At 41.9% G+C, this 19,228-nt stretch overlaps 1 protein-coding gene across 4 annotated transcripts in view; it reads left to right on the top strand.

The window, feature by feature from the left end:
• Positions 1–19,228, top strand: part of DOCK2 (dedicator of cytokinesis 2) — a 707,149-nt gene that overhangs the window by 522,097 nt on the left and 165,824 nt on the right. For all 4 annotated transcript variants that reach the window (XM_083181781.1, XM_083181779.1, XM_083181780.1 and 1 more), the window contains exons 30-32: positions 1,866–1,944; positions 11,523–11,623; positions 12,567–12,625. In XM_083181781.1, coding sequence (XP_083037907.1) covers positions 1,866–1,944; positions 11,523–11,623; positions 12,567–12,625 — 239 coding nt within the window. The remainder of the gene's footprint in view (positions 1–1,865; positions 1,945–11,522; positions 11,624–12,566; positions 12,626–19,228) is intronic.

The raw sequence follows: 19,228 nt of genomic DNA, 5'->3' as shown, positions 1-19,228 counted from the left end.
CAGTTATGTATCTATACTGGGTGAAGTGTGTGTGATGTCACTGCCTTTATGTATGATATTTTGGGTGGGTGGTCACATGTTGCACCTCTAGTTGCATGACTTATGAAGCTTTTCCAGGAGCTCATGGTCTGCCTCCAGTCTTTTTTTTTCTGGTAGTCCAGTCATCCTCTGGTGGGAGGGGCCTGATGCAATGGTGTGCAGGTGGGGTCTGCACTCGTCTGTGGCTGGCGCAGTGTGAATTACCGCTGCTCAGTGACATCATCTAAAGAGGTGACACCAAAATAACAGGGCAGCTCTGTTATTTTGGTGTCATCCCCTTGGATGGTGTCATCCTGTGTGCTCTGGAATCCCAGCTTGTTTTCTACAGATCTGAAAAAGAACCACCTAGACTTGCAATGCTTTTTTTTAAGGAAATGCTTTGGTACCCAGTGTCACAATCCTAGGCACAGCCATTCCCCAGATGAGCCAATCTGCCTCATGACACCTTTACTGGATACCAGAGCATGTTTATTCAATTACAATTGCCACCACTAACCAAAGAATTACAATACTTGAAAGTACACTATGGCCTTTACCTTTATACAAAATTATTAATACTATGATAACACCACTTTGGAGAATTGGGTGGATATACAACAGACACCGGAACTAAATTAAGAAGATTTAATTTATGTTGGACGCTTCAAGCTTATGTTACAGAAAAAAGGTTACACAATATAATGGTAAAAGTCATAATATAAAAGACAGTTTCTAGGGAAATAAAAACCCACCGATCCAATTACACACAGCATGAAAAGGTGGAAGGGGAGCCTCTTCTCATTGTGGGATCATCACAGAGGCAAAAACAGTTTCTTATATAGCGCATACATATTCCGCAGCGCTTTACAGAGAATATTTGAACATTTACATCAGTCCCTGCCCCAGTGGAGCTTACAATCTATATTCCCTACCACATGTACACGCACACACAGACATTCTAGGGTTAATTTTGTTGGGAGCCAAGTAACTACCAGTATATTTTTGGATTGTGGGAGGAAACCGGAGTAACCGGAGGAAACCCACGCAAGTACGGGGAGAATAAACAAACTCCGCACAGTTAGAGCCATGGTGGGAGTCGTACCCATGACCTCAGCGCTGTGAGGGAGTGATGCTAACCATTACACCATCCGTACTGCCCCATCAATGCAATGTTATTATTTACTGTTATGTTGGCGTCAGAATGGCATCCAATGTGACACCCAGTATTAAAAGCAGAACTTCCAACATGACCCATGCCATTAGATACACAGGGGAAAATTTACTAAGATGGGCATTCTATCTAAGATGAGATGTTGCCAATAGCTACCATTCAGATACTATCTGTTATCTTCTATGTGGTTCTGGGTAAATAAGGATCTGATTGGTTTCTATGGGCAACATCCCATCTTCAATAGAACTCCCATCTTAGTATAATTAAAACAAGATGCTTTGTTCCTGGACTTCTTTGTAAATGCCAGTTGTAATGGCGGGACTGCAGCATAGACTAAAATACAAATAAGGGAGCTACACCAACTGCCAGTGAGTCCTGACTGGCGATATTTGCAAGTGAGGGGAGCCACACCCACTGCCACACAATTTGAGTTTTGGATTGTGGAGCAGCTCCACCTCTATAACTGCCGCTGACAAGTAAGTCCAGGAACAGAGCATTCTGAATGTTGGTAGGAATGTGTGCAAACATTCCATACCAGACTTTTATGTTATGATTGTTTATGTGGTTTATTAAAATATAGTCAATCATTTACCATTTAGCATACACGGTACATATTTTTTATATTTTTTATTGTTCATATCTTCAGATATATTTATATTATATTTATTTGTTGCAGAGTTTTCTTGAGAGCCATCGATAAGTTTGCCAGAACCATGAACCAGAAATTTCTTGAAAACATGAATTTTGAAGTGCAGGTAATGTAGTATTTCATCTGATTTGTTTTGGTCTCCCGAATGATAAAATGCAAGAGTACTGTATGTAATTCCAATGACCAATGTGACAGTGTAATTTAGTCTAATTTCTCCCAGAATGAGTCCCATCTGCCATGTCGTTGTAGAGCTTCCCCGAGAATTGTGTTTATTGATGGAAAAAATCTGTGGTATAGCAGTAAAATTTTATATGCAAGCAATGCTAAATATATCTTCTGTCCATCTTCCATGCTGAACACTTTCCAACTTTCTAAACAATTGCCTAATTTTGTCATTTATGCTAGTTTCATTTGCAGTTACCGAAGAGCCAGAGACACTGCTGTCAAGTGTATCTTGTACTGACTAATAATTATCTGTAGTGCATTCTCTCCATATAGCACCATTTAGCGTACAGCTGACTCTTCATTTTTTAAAATGACAAACACTCCATACACACATACATTCATACATACATACATACATACATGCATATATACATACATATATATAGAGGTAGTTAGAGCAATAATATGAAACTACAAAACAATTAGGAGCGAATATAACAGAAATATATGGTCATATACATTAAGCAGGGTTTGTATAACACACGGACATTGAATATCTCCATAAAACACATGTAATAATTCAATACCCGAAGGCGCCATTTGGGCATGATCATACAAAAACAATATAGAATGTATTGTGAAATGGTAATTATAGCTTAAAGTAAACAGTACCCTCCCATTTAGTAGGAAACGCTTATACAGGTGGAACGTTGCTCATCTAGTGGGGGTCTGGCGGTCACTTCGCCACGAGACATGCACGCGCCTCCTTCCAACTGAGCTCCTCGCCCCCAGTCCCCACCGAGCGCCCCCACCTCCCCGCACTGCCCCTAACCCTGCCCGTCTACCTGAAGCAGAGACGGGCAGGGTTCACGTCCCCCACTGCCCAGAAACTAAACACTCGTGTGGGACGCTCGCACATCCCATTCAGATGGAGCGCCATCTTGCCAGCGGGGGCATTCTGGGGAGCCCCAGCGCTGGCTGAGAGACGCTCCATCTGTTGTGTATTCTGAGGCTACTGCAGTAACCAAGTAGAACTAAAGTAGATAAACTACCAAAACCAATCCCATAACCCACAACCCTGTATAACCGTCCCCCAATTTAGGCATACCTGGAGCCCATTACCCAACTAACCCCTACCCAACACAGGATATTGAGAAAAGGATATGCTGAGGGCTATATACACATGACCATAAGCCAGGCTGAACTAATCAGCTCTTCCCCCTGAATATACTAATATGTCGAATTACATTACAATGATTTACTTGACTTCCAGTCATTATGTAGTTAAAGCCCCCAACCACCTACCTTGTGATTTATACAATTATGTTTGCATTTGGTGTGCATACAGTAAGTCAAAGCTAAAGCTAAATTAGCATAAAAAAGCATCGTTAGAAATATGGTCAATGAGAAGGAAAAGTTTTCTAAAACAACATTTATGTTAATGATTTAATGTAATGATGCATCTCAGAGAAAAGGCCTCAAAGGCAGATATTAGTAACATCACAGCGATGGGGATTTGTGTAGTCTTAGTAATAGATCATTTGATTTGTGTAGTAATTTTGCTGCCCGTATTATAGTGTCCGTTTAGAATAACTATAATGAATTTTGTAGGTTTCCTTTATATTTCTGCATAATTACATACATCAAAGTATGCACATGTGGTAATGCTATTTACTATAAACAAAATGTGTTGGTTAAAAACATATACTGCACAGACAATGGGGGTTATTGTGGTTAACTCGGAAAGGCACAATCACTCTCTAATGGACAAAACCTTATGCACTGCAGGTGGGGCTGATGTAACATGTGCATAGAGAGTTAAATGTGGGTGTTTTATTGTTTCTGTGCAGGGTACATACTGGCTGCTTTATTTTTACACTGCAATATAGAAATCAGTTTGAAGTACACCCCCACACAAATCTAACTCTCTCTGCACATGTTACATCAGCCCCACCTGCAGTGCACATGCATTTGTCCATTAGAGAATGATTGTGCCTTTCCGGGTGAATCAGAATAACCCCCAATATTCAAGTGAAAATGGGAAGGTGTATGTCAATAACTCAAAACTGAATGAAATAATAAGAAATGTCATCTAATGCCGAAAATCTGATTCCCCTCGCTACCAATTCGAAGGGATGTGTACCGAAGGTGCTGACCATGGAATGATTTCTCCTGGCTGCTTCGCAAATAAAAGTCAATGGAAACTGACTTTTATTTGCATGTGCTGGTACAAAGACACATTGGGCCGCCCGCATAGCCATGGGAATGCCCAGCATTTTCATGGGAATGCCCATAAAACACTGGGCGTTCCCATGGCCGACCCTGCCGCTGTCCGCCCCCACCTCGAGCCTTGTGAACGGCTCGGCAGCATGCCGGGTGAGCAAAAGCCTGCCCCCTGGTGCCGAGCGAATGCCCACAGCAGCATGCAAATTGATGTGTTCGCTGACACATCCATTCGCATTTGGCCATACGCCGACCATCGAATGTTTTTTTTTTTGCAGGCTCGCAGATGAAAGTCAGTCTGAGCTGACATTTATCTGGCATAGAGATGGCTGAACAGGGGATGGGCGCTCACGTCTGTGACGTCAGCCGCCTGCCCGGTGCAGACTTCGGCACACCTGCATTCGCATGGGGATACCCAGTGGTTTTCTGGGTGCACCCACTGTTTTTGTGGGCACACCCATCGTCCTGCCCCCTGTCCGCACTGCTTTGTGCGAACACCTTGGCCACTGTGACATTTGCTGAAGGCATCCGCACTTCGGCCCTGCACGTGCCTGAATAGCCTATACCCATGCACAAAGCCACACCATTGGCCCCCGTCGTGAATACTCCAGGGACCGAGTCAATGTGCATCAGGGCAAATGTTAGCAAATACACTCATTATCATTAGGAATGAGTCCCTGTATGTGTCTGGTAGTTTGGCCAAAAATGTCCCCGTTACCTAACGGCAATTGTTTTTTAAATCATTCAGTTGGGCTGAGATTCATTTATTGCCCGGTTTGCCGCTTTCTTTACCACCTTAAGGATTCTTACTTAACCCTTTTGTTTTGCCTCTGTACAGTGGCATAAGTTCGTTCCAGTTGCCCGGAGGCAAGATATATATTGGTGCCCCCCCCCCATACACATACAACCCTATATAACCTTATAGAATATATATTTCTGTTTAGATAGATAGATAGATAGAGAACACATATATACGTCAGAACTCAGCCACAGAAGCAATATCGTTGGCTTTTAAATAACTGATTTAAACTTCCAGGGGGAGGAGAGGTGCCCCCTTGGGAGCAGGTGCCCGGCGGCAGATGACTTCATTGCCTCCCAGAGTTCTGCCTCTGCCTCTGTAGTATATTTCATCAAATTGTAAATTGTGATAAAAATGTTTCACACCAGATACAGTTTAATGTTAGAATATCGTATTGGATGTTAGATTGACTGTCAAACTTGCCTTTGAGCTGTCAGGGGTGCAGCATTGCCAGTGACACACAAAATTGAAAACTAATTGAAATGCAGACAAACTTGGCATCCTGGGCGCTTTTTGTTAATTTACTATGCCAAGAAATAAAACGATTGGAACTGTAAGCTAGGCTGACAAACAATTGCAAAGCCATTATTCTTCTTGATTATTTGCACAAACTAATAGGCAATGCTGTCCTTTAAAGTATAAAGTTCAATAGATGTATTAAAAGTATCCAAATTTAAAGCTTTAGTCATGAATTACATCAAAGGTATTCAGGTAGAATACAATGGATACAATGACAGAGTCTATAATCCTTTGCTACAGGGGTGTAAGATCATACCAGGATGCTGGAATCAAAATCGACGGTGGTGCTAGTTATTCCTTGTGGAAATCACAACAGTTCTTTAAACTGGTTGGCTTTAAATACAGCCCTGTAATCATTAGGATTTATGGGCAACTGCCTCACTGGAATTACATTTTTCTTCCTTATGGATTCATTCAAACTTGGAAGTATTATACAGGGAAATGGTGGTGTCAGAAGGGAGGTTCCGGGGTGCAGCTTGTACTCAGTTGTCACCCTCGAAAACGGTGACAGAAGCAGGGTGCTGTAGTGTGAGATTCACCTGCAGCACTCAGCTCCTGTCACAGATGAAGAGTGCCGGTAGTACACACAGCCCAATCTCCAGGGAAGCCAGGATCTCTGGGAATTCTGGGCATGCCTCCTGGTGTGATGAAATCAAGGTCTACCGTCAAGCTGTGCCCACTGCAATTAGGGTGCTTGTGAGGCCATGCCCCTTTGTGATAGACTATTCTTCTTTCAAATGCACGGGGATGCCATACCGGGTGTAACCATTACCAGTGACTCCTCTGAGTGAAATTGTTTGATATTTATCATGATTTCAGCCTTATAGTGTAACTGTATAAGAATATTGAATACTACAGTGGGATGTGGATTATTAAACAGACAGTGTATAGATAGACAGTTAATAAGTCTACTCCAAAAGGTCAACATGCAATAGAATGACAGGGTAAAAAGGTCTGCATGAAAAAGGTGGACACATCAAAAGGTCAACATGAATTTTTCACATTTTTGTGCCAATGATGACATGGACAAAGACACAGCACTGGTACCAGACCAGCTTCGTAAGACTCTGCAGCCACTATTACTTAAAAGATTGCAATCGCAACTTGGGAATCACCCCAGATAGAGTCACTGCATTTCAGATGCCACTCCTCCATGACCTCCCACAATGGGTCACTGACTGTCAGTCACTTTGTAAATCAATCCTATCTGTGACTGCATCGCGGCAGAGAGCGGTGCATCGCGGCAGAAAGCGATGCATCGCGACAGAGAGAGGTGCATCGCGGCAGAGAGCGGTGCATCGAGGCAGAGAGCGGTGCATCGAGGCAGAGAGCGGTGCATCGCGGCAGAGAGCGGTGCATCGCGGCAGAGAGCGGTGCATAGCGGCAGAGAGCGGTGCATAGCGACGGAGAGAGGTGCATCGCGGCAGAGAGAGGTGCATCGCGGCAGAGAGCGGTGCATCGTGGCAGAGAGCGGTGCATCGCGGCAGAGAGCGGTGCATTGCGGCAGAGAACAATGCACCGTCGACCCGAATATAAGCCGAGGCACCTAATTTTACAACAAAAAAACTGGGAAAACTTATTGACTCAAGTGGGACCCTCACTCGAGTATAAGCCGAGGGGGGCTTTTTCAGCATAAAAACTGTTCTGAAAAAGTAGGCTTATACTCAAGTATACATGGTAACATAAAAAATGATCAACATCAGTAAAAATATGTTTTGGTATATGTGAATAATACATTACTGAAGTCACATTTCCTCTTGTACAAATTACACTGTCAGGGAGTTTGTTTTGAGTCAGGGGAAAAAACAAATATATGACTCCCTGTTCTGTGCAATCATAGATCAGGACCCAATACCGTACTTTTCAAGAAGATAAACCTAAATGGGAATAGAATTCATCCTTAAAGGAGACTGTTGCAAAATTGAAAAATGAAAAATAGATTTATTACAGTAAAATAATTTATGTTACACTTTTGGACATTTGATTTCACAAACAGAAAAATCAGATACCAGCAACTGTATAGTTTTAGTTCTAGCACAAGTAGAGTATGTGGTTATTTCAGCATTGGCAATTTAAAAAAATAAAAAAATTATCTCAGACACTCAAAACCAAACTGATTACGTTATGTCAGTGGTTCACAAACATTTGTGAATTATGGCGCACTACAGTATCAGAAATTTTTAGGCCAAAAGTATTTTATTGTGAAATTTATTACAAAATTTTAATTTTTTTAGGCAAATTATTTTTTATTAAATATCTACACCAAATAATGCTGATGTAACACATCATAATAAGAAAATATTTCAAATCCAGGAATGAGACATATTGTAAGCTTGCAAGCAGGACCCTCATACCTTTCACTGTCTGTAAATATTCAGTTTGTTGTATCACTATTTCCTATTGTAAAGCGCAACAGAATATGCTGCGCTATATAAGAAACTGTTAATAAATAAATTGACAAAACAAACAAAAAATACATCGAATCCAGGAGTGTTTTAAGACCAGAGGTGGCCCATGTGCAGCCTCGTCCATCTGAGCCACTATCTCTCTGCCAGCAGCTGTGCAGCGCTGCAGAGTCTGAACACTAGGAGTGCCGGATGATGCACCGACAGGGGGGATTCTGACAGTATCCTGACGTCGGAATCCCAACTGCTGGTGCGCCAACAGGGGGGATCCCGACTCACAGGGGCTATTCTCCATTGTGGGGGTCCACGACTCCCATAGAGGGAGAATAGCACCTGTGTTGAGCATAGCGAGCCACCGAGCCGCAAGGGGCTTCTTTGCACTCGCCCCCCGTCGGATCCCTGGCACTCGGGTGCGGCAGCCATTTTTCTGGTGAATTCTGCAGCACTACTGCCATCATTGCTGGACTACTGAGGGGTAAGTATTTACAAAATGGGTGCAGCATGTGCAGTGTGGGGCCCCCTGGACTCAGGGGTCCGTGTGCTACAAACACGCTGCACCCGTTATAAAAACACCACTGGTTGAACCTTAGCAAAATGTTGACATGGTCATGGTCGACATACTGTATGAAAAGGTCACCAATAAATGCCCGTCAGCCCAGATTACACTCGAGTGACTGTAAAAAAAGATGGAATTATCATGTCCCGTCCTTCATTAGTTTACTAGAGTACACTAGTTATATTGCCTGGTTTGATGTGTAGAACATCAAACCAAGGATCCGTCGCTAGTGTCCAAGGGAGTATGCAATCCCCCATGCACACTGAATGATGTAGGCAATACTTTGTTACAAAACGGCATATCGTGCCAACATCGCTCCAGCGTGTACCCAGTTTAAGGAGCAGCAGCTGACACCTTCACGGGTAAGAAGCTGCCAGCCTAAGCATTTCAGGAGCTCCAAAACCATTAACATCCTACACTTACATAATGGTCATGGCTGCATCACAATGGATGATTGGGTCGCACCCAACCATTCCTACCTTTCGGCAGCAACAGCCCTAACTGTATATTACTGTTTCACAGATTGGGATATTTAGCCGTGTGTTCTAGAATAACTATTTTTCATTTATGCTTGGTAACTCTGTTTAGGTTGCCAGCTTCGTCTTGTGCTAATTGTGCAGATTCCACTGTACCGGTATGGTAATGACCTTTGTTGGAAGTGATGAGGGATGGCAGTTGAACTATTCTTTGATGGAATACAGTTATGAATTGTACAGAGTACCTAATGGAAAGACATTATTGGGCCCGGGGACGTACAAGCTTGCAGATCTGCATTCCACATCATCATTTTTTTGCAGCTGTTGTTAGAAATGGAGCCAATGGCTGTAATAACTAGACATTTTCAGTAATAGGCAGAATGTTATATGATCAATTAAACTTGCTTATCAAATAATGCCTAAGCCAACTTGAGAGCTGGATAGCCCAGAAATGCTGAATATTTATCTATGGTGTAAATGGAGTATTATAATACTGATTTTAAACAAAAATAAAATCCGCAAAAGTGTTATCAACTCTACATGTCAAGCGATATATCATGTAACTATTCTGCTAAATAAGTCTGGAAATATTGCATATGAAATAATAAAAATTATTAAATGGTTATTTTCATTTTTAACACATTTTTCTTTAGGGTGGATAAAAAATATTGCAGTATTCTTACTTATAAATGCAACCAATATAAATACAAACTATGACTGCATGGGCTATACAATATTCCATTTAGGGCAGGGGTGGCCAAACCTGTCCTCAAGATCTACCAACGGTGCATGTTTTCCAGGCAACCTGTGGATCTATAGTAGGAATGAATGCAGCAGGTTTTAAAATGTGACAGTTAGTAATGACTACAGCTGTGCACCAGCTAGGTAACCTGGAAAACGTGGACCGTTGGTAGATCTGGAGGACCGGTTTGGCCACCCCTGATTTAGGGGGTAAAAGAGGAACATTTGCAGTCATTTGCTAATAGCAAATCCCAATAAGTACAGGGCAGGATTAACAATGGGGAACATGGGATTGCAACTCAGGCCTCTACTTCAAAACAAGCCCATTGTCATGACAGCATGAGGTTGACCAGTGCCCAGCTAGGCACATGCATGGCCATAAATCACAAATATTACATTTTCTGTTTCCCATTTCCTCACAAAATGTTAAATGTTCTACTGCTATAAATATATGTAGGGAGACAATGGTGCAGATAGTGTAGGGTGTGTACATGCCCACATAGCACTGGCAACACCCATATGGCTAGGGATGGACAGTTGTCAGAGCATACCAATATATGAGCAGCTTGCGCTAAGCGATTCAGAAGCTAATATTGATATTTTCAGTCATTATTTATGTGATATTGCTCATACGCTATAGCAATCTGCACTAAATCTGGAGCTACAGTAGCACTATCTCTCCGAGATTCTCTGAAAGGATAAGAGACCAAAATACACCAAGAAGTTCATGCAGCTACTGTATGATAACCCCATATAGAGGCAGGTCGGGGTTGGTTAGGAAAAAGCAGCTGGGTGGCAGTTAAAATTATTTCTGAGAGTTGATTCTCCTAGAATGTATTAGGACAGGCATGTCCAAACTATGGCCCTACAGCTGTTGTGAAACTACAAGTCCCATCATGCCTTGCCACAGTTTTGCTATTAGGGAATGCTAAAACTATGGCAAGGCATGCTGGGATGTGTAGTTTTACAACAGCTGGAGGGCCATGGTTTGGATATGCCTAATCTAGGATATTAACATGTGCAGTGCATCTTGGCCCCTGAGGACTAAGAGGCTCACTGCTTCCCCCATCACCCTCATCCTGTCACCCACTGTTTATTCCTGTCGCACTCTGCTTTCCCCTATATCTCCCTGTCATCCTCTGCCTCTCCCTGTCACCCACTGCCATGTTACATATAGTGAGCTTTGGTTGGGTTGGAGGAGGTGGACCCAAATTATATTTTTGCACCTGGGCACCTCCCCACAAGTTCTGCCACTTATCCCACCACATCCTTGCGAATATTGCTGTTTTCTGAATATTGGATATCGATCCCTAGCTTCTCTACTTTATGGAGTAGGCCATTGATAAATTTCCGGTACTGCCCATATTCCTATTAATTCGGCCCTGGGCAATCTTCACCCCCTTTCTGCATGGTTTGCAGTTTTAAAAACTATCATAAGCTTTTATTTATAACTATAATGCATTTGGAGCAAACTTCTATGTATCAGTACAATTGATGACTTCTTATTATCAAGTAATCACTGGCTCTCATAACCGTAGGTATTTCTTTGACATTTATGCAGCAAAACAATTGAAATGTGAAAGGTCAACAATATCAAACCATGATGTACTTTTTAACAACCCTAAATATTGCTATTGATTAGTTACCTGAGAGGATATGTTTGCCAAACAGCTTTTTAGTTCTCAAGATATGAAAAGAAAATAACCTATTTTGCAATGTTCCAGAGTCTTTATAAATTATTCAGAGCTCATCTCTTCCTACTAATAACATTGTATACTTTTGTGTCTTTGCAATTTACAGCTCTGGAACAATTATTTTCATCTGGCTGTAGCTTTCATCACTCAGGATTCTCTCCAGCTTGAGAATTTTTCTCATGACAAGCGCAATGAAATTCTGGACAAGTAGGTTCTGACTGTTTTCATTAAACGCAGTAATCTCGGGGTTGCAACATTGGGGCTTATTTAAAAGAAAGATGCCACATCTATGTTCTGTACCTCATATTTACCAGTATAACTGTACCACGGCTAATAGTATAACTGCTTTTGGCAAATCATCCATTCACAGCTATGTGGGGGATAACGGGTGTGAGGGGTGCCGGTGGGTGGCTGTGCGGGCAGCGTTTGGGGACTCGCAAGGAATGTGAATAAGATGCACAAGCAGCTTCTGCTGATTAAAATAACATGCAACATTTCTATATTCTGTGTGTGACTGAGGGTGTATCTGCATACAAAATGCTACCCTTTACTGGAGAACACTTTAATGTAGCATTTTGGTACAGATACAGCCACAGTCACAAAAAAACTATAGGCATGCCGTTTATCATTTTAATCAGCGGAGACTGCTTGGGCATCCTATTCACATTCCGGACCTTCGACACAGTGGTCAATGTCATTTTTAGATGGTGTTACCCAATAAAAGCCTATGAGCTTTTTTCATATTTTGCACTGAGAAGGATCCATTAAGATCCCGCCCAATGTCTCCAAATATGACACATGTGCAGAAGGACTCCCAGGTCATAAACCCAGAATTTTACACACAGCAAAGGTCAGCTCTTTTCGGGAGAGCAGATCTTTGCTAAAATCTTCATGCATATGGTGTCAGTCAATGCCGATTGCATTCGTTCATTGGCAGGAAAAAACACCTTCAAAATGCAATGTTCGATGCATCACACCCTTTATTTATTTTCACATTCTCTCTCTACAAGCTTTAAGAAATACCTCCTTATTTCCTTAAATGTTGAACTACTATGACTTAATCCCTATTATGATTGTTATGAGTAGTTTCTTAGATAGCTTTTCTTTACAACTGTTTAAATAAATAGTAAAATGTATGTTTTCTATCTAGATATGAAGATATGAGATGCTTAATAGGCTTTGCAATTCGTGACATGTGGTACAAGCTTGGTAAGTGTGACAAACAATAAAGACTTCATGTATTTGCCAAAATGCCATGTAAGACTTATCAGACCATGTAAGTGCCTATACACTTTTGGGCCTAGAAGTCAGGTGAAAAGTATCCAAATTGTATGTGCCTAACCGCCAATACCGATTTGAGGTCCCATGCACATTAGATCTGGAGATTGCAAGCAGTGGCGTAACAATGGAGGGTGCAGGGGATGCAGTTGCTATGGGGCCCGGAGGCTCGGGGGGCCCGAGGCCAAGCTTGCAATCCCCTGCACCCTTTTAACTTTTTTTTTTTTTTAATAATTCCGCAGGCAGTGGCAGGCTGTCAGCGCCACTGTCCCATGCCCCAGTAACAGCGCAGCTGAGGTGATCCATACTCCAGCTATTACATCCTGCAGCTACCTCGAGTCGGCTCTCACCTCCCCCTGACCCCCGGGGGGCAGGGCAGGCGACAGGGGGGGTCAAGGGGGACACCTGTACAGGGCCCCAAGCTTGTGAGGGGCCCCAAAGTTCTGATGGGCTGTAAGCATAGCTGCAGCAGTGCAGTGCCTAGAAATGGTTTATAAAGGCACCCACCTGGATTCCTGTAAGGGTACTTAACCAGACACCCCTCCAGTATTAGTGAATATTAATTGTGTCATTTATAATAATAAAAAAACACATTCAATAAGCGGTATACTAAAAATGTTCTGCTCAAGGGGGCATTGTTAGGGGGCCCCAGAGATATCAGTGTACCGGGCCCCAAGATTTCTGTTGCCGGCCCTGCCGGGGGGTTAACGTCACTCTCTAGTGACCTTCCCCAGCGCGCAATACAAAATCCCTGACCTGTCAAGCTCCGGCGCTGATTACAGGAGACAAGTGTGGACGGAGTGTAGTGTGCAGACTCAAAGCAGCGGTAAGACGATCCGACAGTGCACTGCAGGGATTTGGGAAGTGTGGTAACGGAGACCCAGCAGGATAAAGACTATGAGGAGCTGTGACCTAGTGCTGCCAGAGGTATCCTCTGGGAGGAGGGTGGGGAAGGTACATAGTAGCACCTGTACTGGATAGGTAGGGGTTAATAAATATGTACTGGGTAGGTAGGGGTTAATAAATATGTACTGGGTAGCAGCACCTGTACTGGGTAGGTAGGGGTTAATAAATATGTACTGGGTAGCAGCACCTGTACTGGGTAGGTAGAGGGTAATAAATATGTACTGGGTAGCAGCACCTGTACTGGGTAGGTAGGGGTTAATAAATATGTACTGGGTAGCAGCACCTGTACTGGGTAGGTAGGGGTTAATAAATATGTACTGGGTAGCAGCACCTGTACTGGGTAGGTAGAGGGTAATAAATATGTACTGGGTAGCAGCACCTGTACTGGGTAGGTAGAGGGTTATAAATATGTACTGGGTAGCAGCACCTGTACTGGGTAGGTAGAGGGTAATAAATATGTACTGGGTAGCAGCACCTGTACTGGGTAGGTAGAGGGTTATAAATATGTACTGGGTAGCAGCACCTGTACTGGGTAGGTAGAGGGTAATAAATATGTACTGGGTAGCAGCACCTGTACTGGGTAGGTAGAGGGTAATAAATATGTACTGGGTAGCAGCACCTGTACTGGATGGGGGGTGATTAAAAGGTACAGAGTGGCACCAAACTATTCATGGCACTGTCTCTTTCTGTCTTTCTTGAACTCTCTTCCTGACTCCCTCTATCTGTAGCTCTCTCCTTGCTCTTTTCCCAGCTCTCGTTGGCTCACTCTCCCCCCTGTCTCTCACTGGCATGCTATCTCCCCGTCTATCGCTGGCACGCTTTCCCTGACAATCTCTCACTCCTACTCGCACCCTACCTTTCTCTCTTGATCCCCCTTTCTCTTTATCCCTATTTTTGTATCACCCCCCCCCCCCCCCAGGACATTGTAGTGACAAAGGGGGTGTGTGTGTGTGTGGGGGGGCCCTTCCAAGATTTTGCTATGGGGCCCACGTCATTCTTGTTACGCCTCTGATTGCAAGTGCTGCACATAAGATTTATCGGATCAGGCAGCACTTGGTAGTTGTCACAAACGATACATCCTATGCTAAAGGACCGCATATGATGTATCATTAGTGGTCCAGCCACCGGGGAGCTGCGGGCAGTTGCCAAGATATCGCATGCGAGGCTGCTTGCAATACCTCGGATAGGGGCCCTTAAGACACTTAGGGCCTTATTCTAGTTCACTCTTTCTGACAAAATCCTTCTTAGATGGACAAAACCATGTGCACTGCAGGGGGCAGATGTAAAATGTGCAGAGAGAATTAGATTTGGGTGAGTTATTTTGTTTCTGTGCAGGGTAAATACTGGCTGCTTTATTTTTACACTGCAATATAGATCTCACTTAAAAATCCCACCCAAATCAAATTCTATCTGCACAAGTAACATCTGCCCCACCTGCAGTGCACATGGTTTTGTCCATCTAAGAAGGAACTTGATGGAATTGGGCTGGCTCCTGCACTCATCTGTGTCTGTAAGAAGGAATATACACTGCAGTGTTTATGATAACACAGAGTGAAGCATCAGAACAATCTAAACTCCATTTGTTAGACTGAAACATGATGATATGTCAGAATCAGAGCAATATGGCATAAGTGATTAGCAATAAGCAATGAGTGAGGACTATGAGTAATATTTGACAATCAGTTAGAGAATGACTGACAACTCCTAAGTGACAAGGGAAGATTGACAGGTTATTACACATAAGTGATGATTGACAAGCCCTGAATGATGAATGCTGAATGATAACTCTTAAAGCACTCCAAGTCTCCACTCCAAGTCTGAACGATGAGTGCAGCATGACATTGTGTATTGTGCAACAACATGCAGAATGCATCATATTTCAGTTGCATGGAAATGTACATTCCAGTATCTGCAGTACACAATGCATATACAATAGTTCATACAGTACGTTTGCTTTATATGTACCGAATACAGTGTAGAGTAAATTGCCTGTTTACCTGCTGTACCTATCATCACACAGCTGCTATATATACAATATTCTGCTGATTGTTATATCCAACCATCCTAATTTTGTACACAACATCATTTACGCACGGAGATTTCAGCAATTCCTGAGGTTCCTAATGCTTTCCTGGCCAGGCTGACATTTTCTTCTGCTAAAATTCTATTTCCAAATTTCTCTATTATATCGGTTCTGTGAAGCCATCTGACAACACTTTGTCAGATTTTCTGCAATGTACAACATTACGGAAAACATAAAATAATATGCCTGCAGAAAGCTGACAAACGTTATATACATCAGCCTGCAGGCATGCCTTCCATCACTTTAAGTGCTGGGAGCCAGAGGCCCCAGTAGTAATGCTGCAGGAGGATTACTACAGTAACGAATGCCAAAAAATGATAGCACAACCTGATTAGCTATTCCACTGTCATGAATAAACTTCTGTGCTTGACTAACTTTATTTTATTCAAATCTATTTTAAACTGTAAGTGAAACACCCTTTATAAGAACAATAACCTTGCACCTGTCCCTTTTGAGAATAAAATTAAAACTGCACGAGTTGGGGAATGGCTAGAGGACAGAAATAAGCAATGTGACCAGTCTCCCAGAGTGAAAGAAAAATTGCTCTAGAACAATTGCTCTCAACCTTGGTCCTAAGGACCCCCCAACAGTCCACGTTTTCCAGGTCTCCACAAAGAATCACAGGTGAAATAATTAGCTCCACCTGTGATCTTTTCAAATGTGTCATTGAATAATGAGTGCACTTGCTGAGTGACCTGGAAAAAGTGCACTTTTGGGGGGTCCTGAGGACCGAGTTTGAGAACCACTGCTCTAGAACATTATGTGTCTCATTTATGTACACTTGCCTACTTTACCAGACATCTAGAAGAGTGGGCATGTTGAAATTAGGCAGTCCACTTGCCCGGCAATAATGTTTACACTTATTTGCATCATTGTGGCCCCACCCTCACTTCATAATCCCATTCATGCATTGTACTGTGAAGGTGTGGCCATAATGTCACATCTTGCCACTCACTTGACTGTACCCCCCCAACTGCATTGCCACCAAGTTGAGCATAAATAGGCTGTACAGTAGGTAATTTTTTTACAAATTTAAAGAAATATGTATGTTTGCCTTATGCTTCTTTGCTGTACACTCATCCCATATCTGATGCCAAAGATATGGATATGTAACTGCTCACACTAGCAGTTGCAATAATAGACTGTTAAATACGGGCCACCTGACCTGCATATAAATATACACAAAGTCTACTGAATGTCCTCTCTGTATCAGTATTCTCCAATGGTTCTCACGATGCATAGAACAAACACAAAGAAGAACACAATGATATAATACTTTTTAAGAATGGATGGAGTACAATCTTACTGTGCATGGAAGTCACAATTACTCAGTTATCAGTGACTATTTCCCCTTCCCCTAATCTATAATATAGGGTGGCGTACCGTACTCACACAATGGTAACATATGTTCCACTTGTAAATATTTCTTCAAGAACACACTCCACATATAGGATAATATCAAGTAGTGCAGACAGATAATAATGGGCGTACCCAAGTGGTCAAAACATCTTGGACATGCTCAGACATCGTTCTTTAAACTTTCTACTGGTCCTTCGTACATATTGTTGACAGGTGATAAAATTTATTTTATCGAATTCTCTATCTTTATGATGGGATCTATATTTAGTAATCACACTATCTTTTCTGTTGCAATTCTTACACACGGTACATTTGGTTGTGTATATTTTTGTATTTAAATGTAAGTTTTTCTTTTATATGTTCTTTAATAACTGAATCTTTGAGTAGAATTTTCGAGGGTTCTTTTTTAATCCTCTCAAGTTCTGGCTACTATTCTTGAAGATGAATGCTATTCCTAACTCTGTTTTATTTTTATTTTTTTTAAACTGGGGTTTTATTTCAAAATGTTAGGCCAATTACAACTTTTCTTAATTTCTCTTTGACTGCAATGGGATCATAACCCTTCTTTATAAACTGTTTCATTAATGTAGCACCTTGAGTATGATAATCTTTCAATAAAGAAAAAATTCTTCTCATCCTATGGAACTGGCTGTTTAGGACAGAAACTTATGATGATTGCTATCAGCTTGTATATAGGAGTTACAATCAGTCAATGTTGTCACATAGGTTTTAGTATGCATCTTGTTATCTTCAATTAAAATACAATTATCCACAAAATGTACAGTATTGATTGAATACTTTAAGTCAACCCTTTCTGCTAATAAGGCCAGCCTTGCTGACTTTTGTTAAATAAATTTTAAAAACAATCTGTAAAAAAAGAGTATTTTCTCCTATATAATGTAAATATTACAGGTCATTATGATGAATAAAAATGTTTGCTTGGAAATTTTTACTCCACTTTTGACAAATTCAGTTGGCACTCAAAGGGTTAAACAAATGTTTTTTTATCATTATTGTTAAGATAAAGGCAGAGTATATTCAGTGTAGCTCGACCTCCCTTCCAGATAAATAGCATATCATGTAAGATCTATGTATGTAGTCAATTACACCAGATTCATCCCAAACTCATGGCCCGGGGTGAACCTGATGCCCATTACAGTTCCATTAAGATGAAGGTAATATGCATCATCAAACCAAAATAAATGATTGATAATAATTCATTCTATGTCTTACAATGCATCATAGGAGTTGATCTGGTCTCCTGGTCCAAACAATATGAAATTGCAATACCTGTTGATGATTAATAATAGTTTGTAAAAGATGTTACCAAGATTTATTCAAGTTACCGTGCAATATTCATTAACTGAATAATAACTTGGAGACAGTCTCTGATATATGATGGTACAACTCATTTCCCTCTGCCACCTCATTCACACCCCTCCTCCATTAAGCAGAGACAGGGCCAGTGGTAGGGTTTTTGGCACCCCATGCAAACTATAATGTTTTTCTGTGTGCAGGGCCAAAGTGGAGGTTTAACTAGTTACACCTCACTAATGCTGCTTTCACAGTGCCTAAACATTTGAGACCCGGTATGTTGAAACGGTATTTAAAATGATATATTATTGTTTTAAATCCCTTTCACGCCGCACATAAATACCGGGTCTCAAGCAGGTTTGCAGTGTGAAAGCAGGACAGACAGTAGCTATAAGACAGAGTAGCGCATATGTAATGAGTGCAGTGCACATGTAATGAGCTGCTCGTTTTATATGCACATATTTAATGAGCACAGTGCATATGTAATGAGCTGCTCATTACATATGCACATATGTAATGAGCGACCAGAGCCGGCCTTAGGAATAGGCAAACTAGGCAATTGCCTAGGGCATTTGGAAAGCCTAGGGGCATCAGCAGCTTCTGCTGATTATAATGATATGCAGCATGCCTATATTCTGTGTGTGAGTGAGGCTGTATCTGCATATGAAATAGTGTATTCATGGAAATCACTGTAACATAGCATTCCGTATGCAGGTACAGCCACAGTCGCACACAGAATATATTCATGCCAGATATCATTTTAATCATCAGAAGCTCCTTGTGTGCGCTGGTCATAACAATGCAAATAAGACGAATTTTCAGCAAAAAAGGCACCCAACGTTAGCAGAACTGGCCAGGAGCTGCATGGCCTA

Source organism: Crinia signifera, chromosome 4 (genome assembly GCF_055691185.1).
Source record: "Crinia signifera chromosome 4, ASM5569118v1, whole genome shotgun sequence".
Classification (NCBI taxonomy): Eukaryota; Metazoa; Chordata; class Amphibia; order Anura; family Myobatrachidae; genus Crinia; species Crinia signifera.
This window is presented reverse-complemented; position numbering and strand designations above follow the sequence as displayed.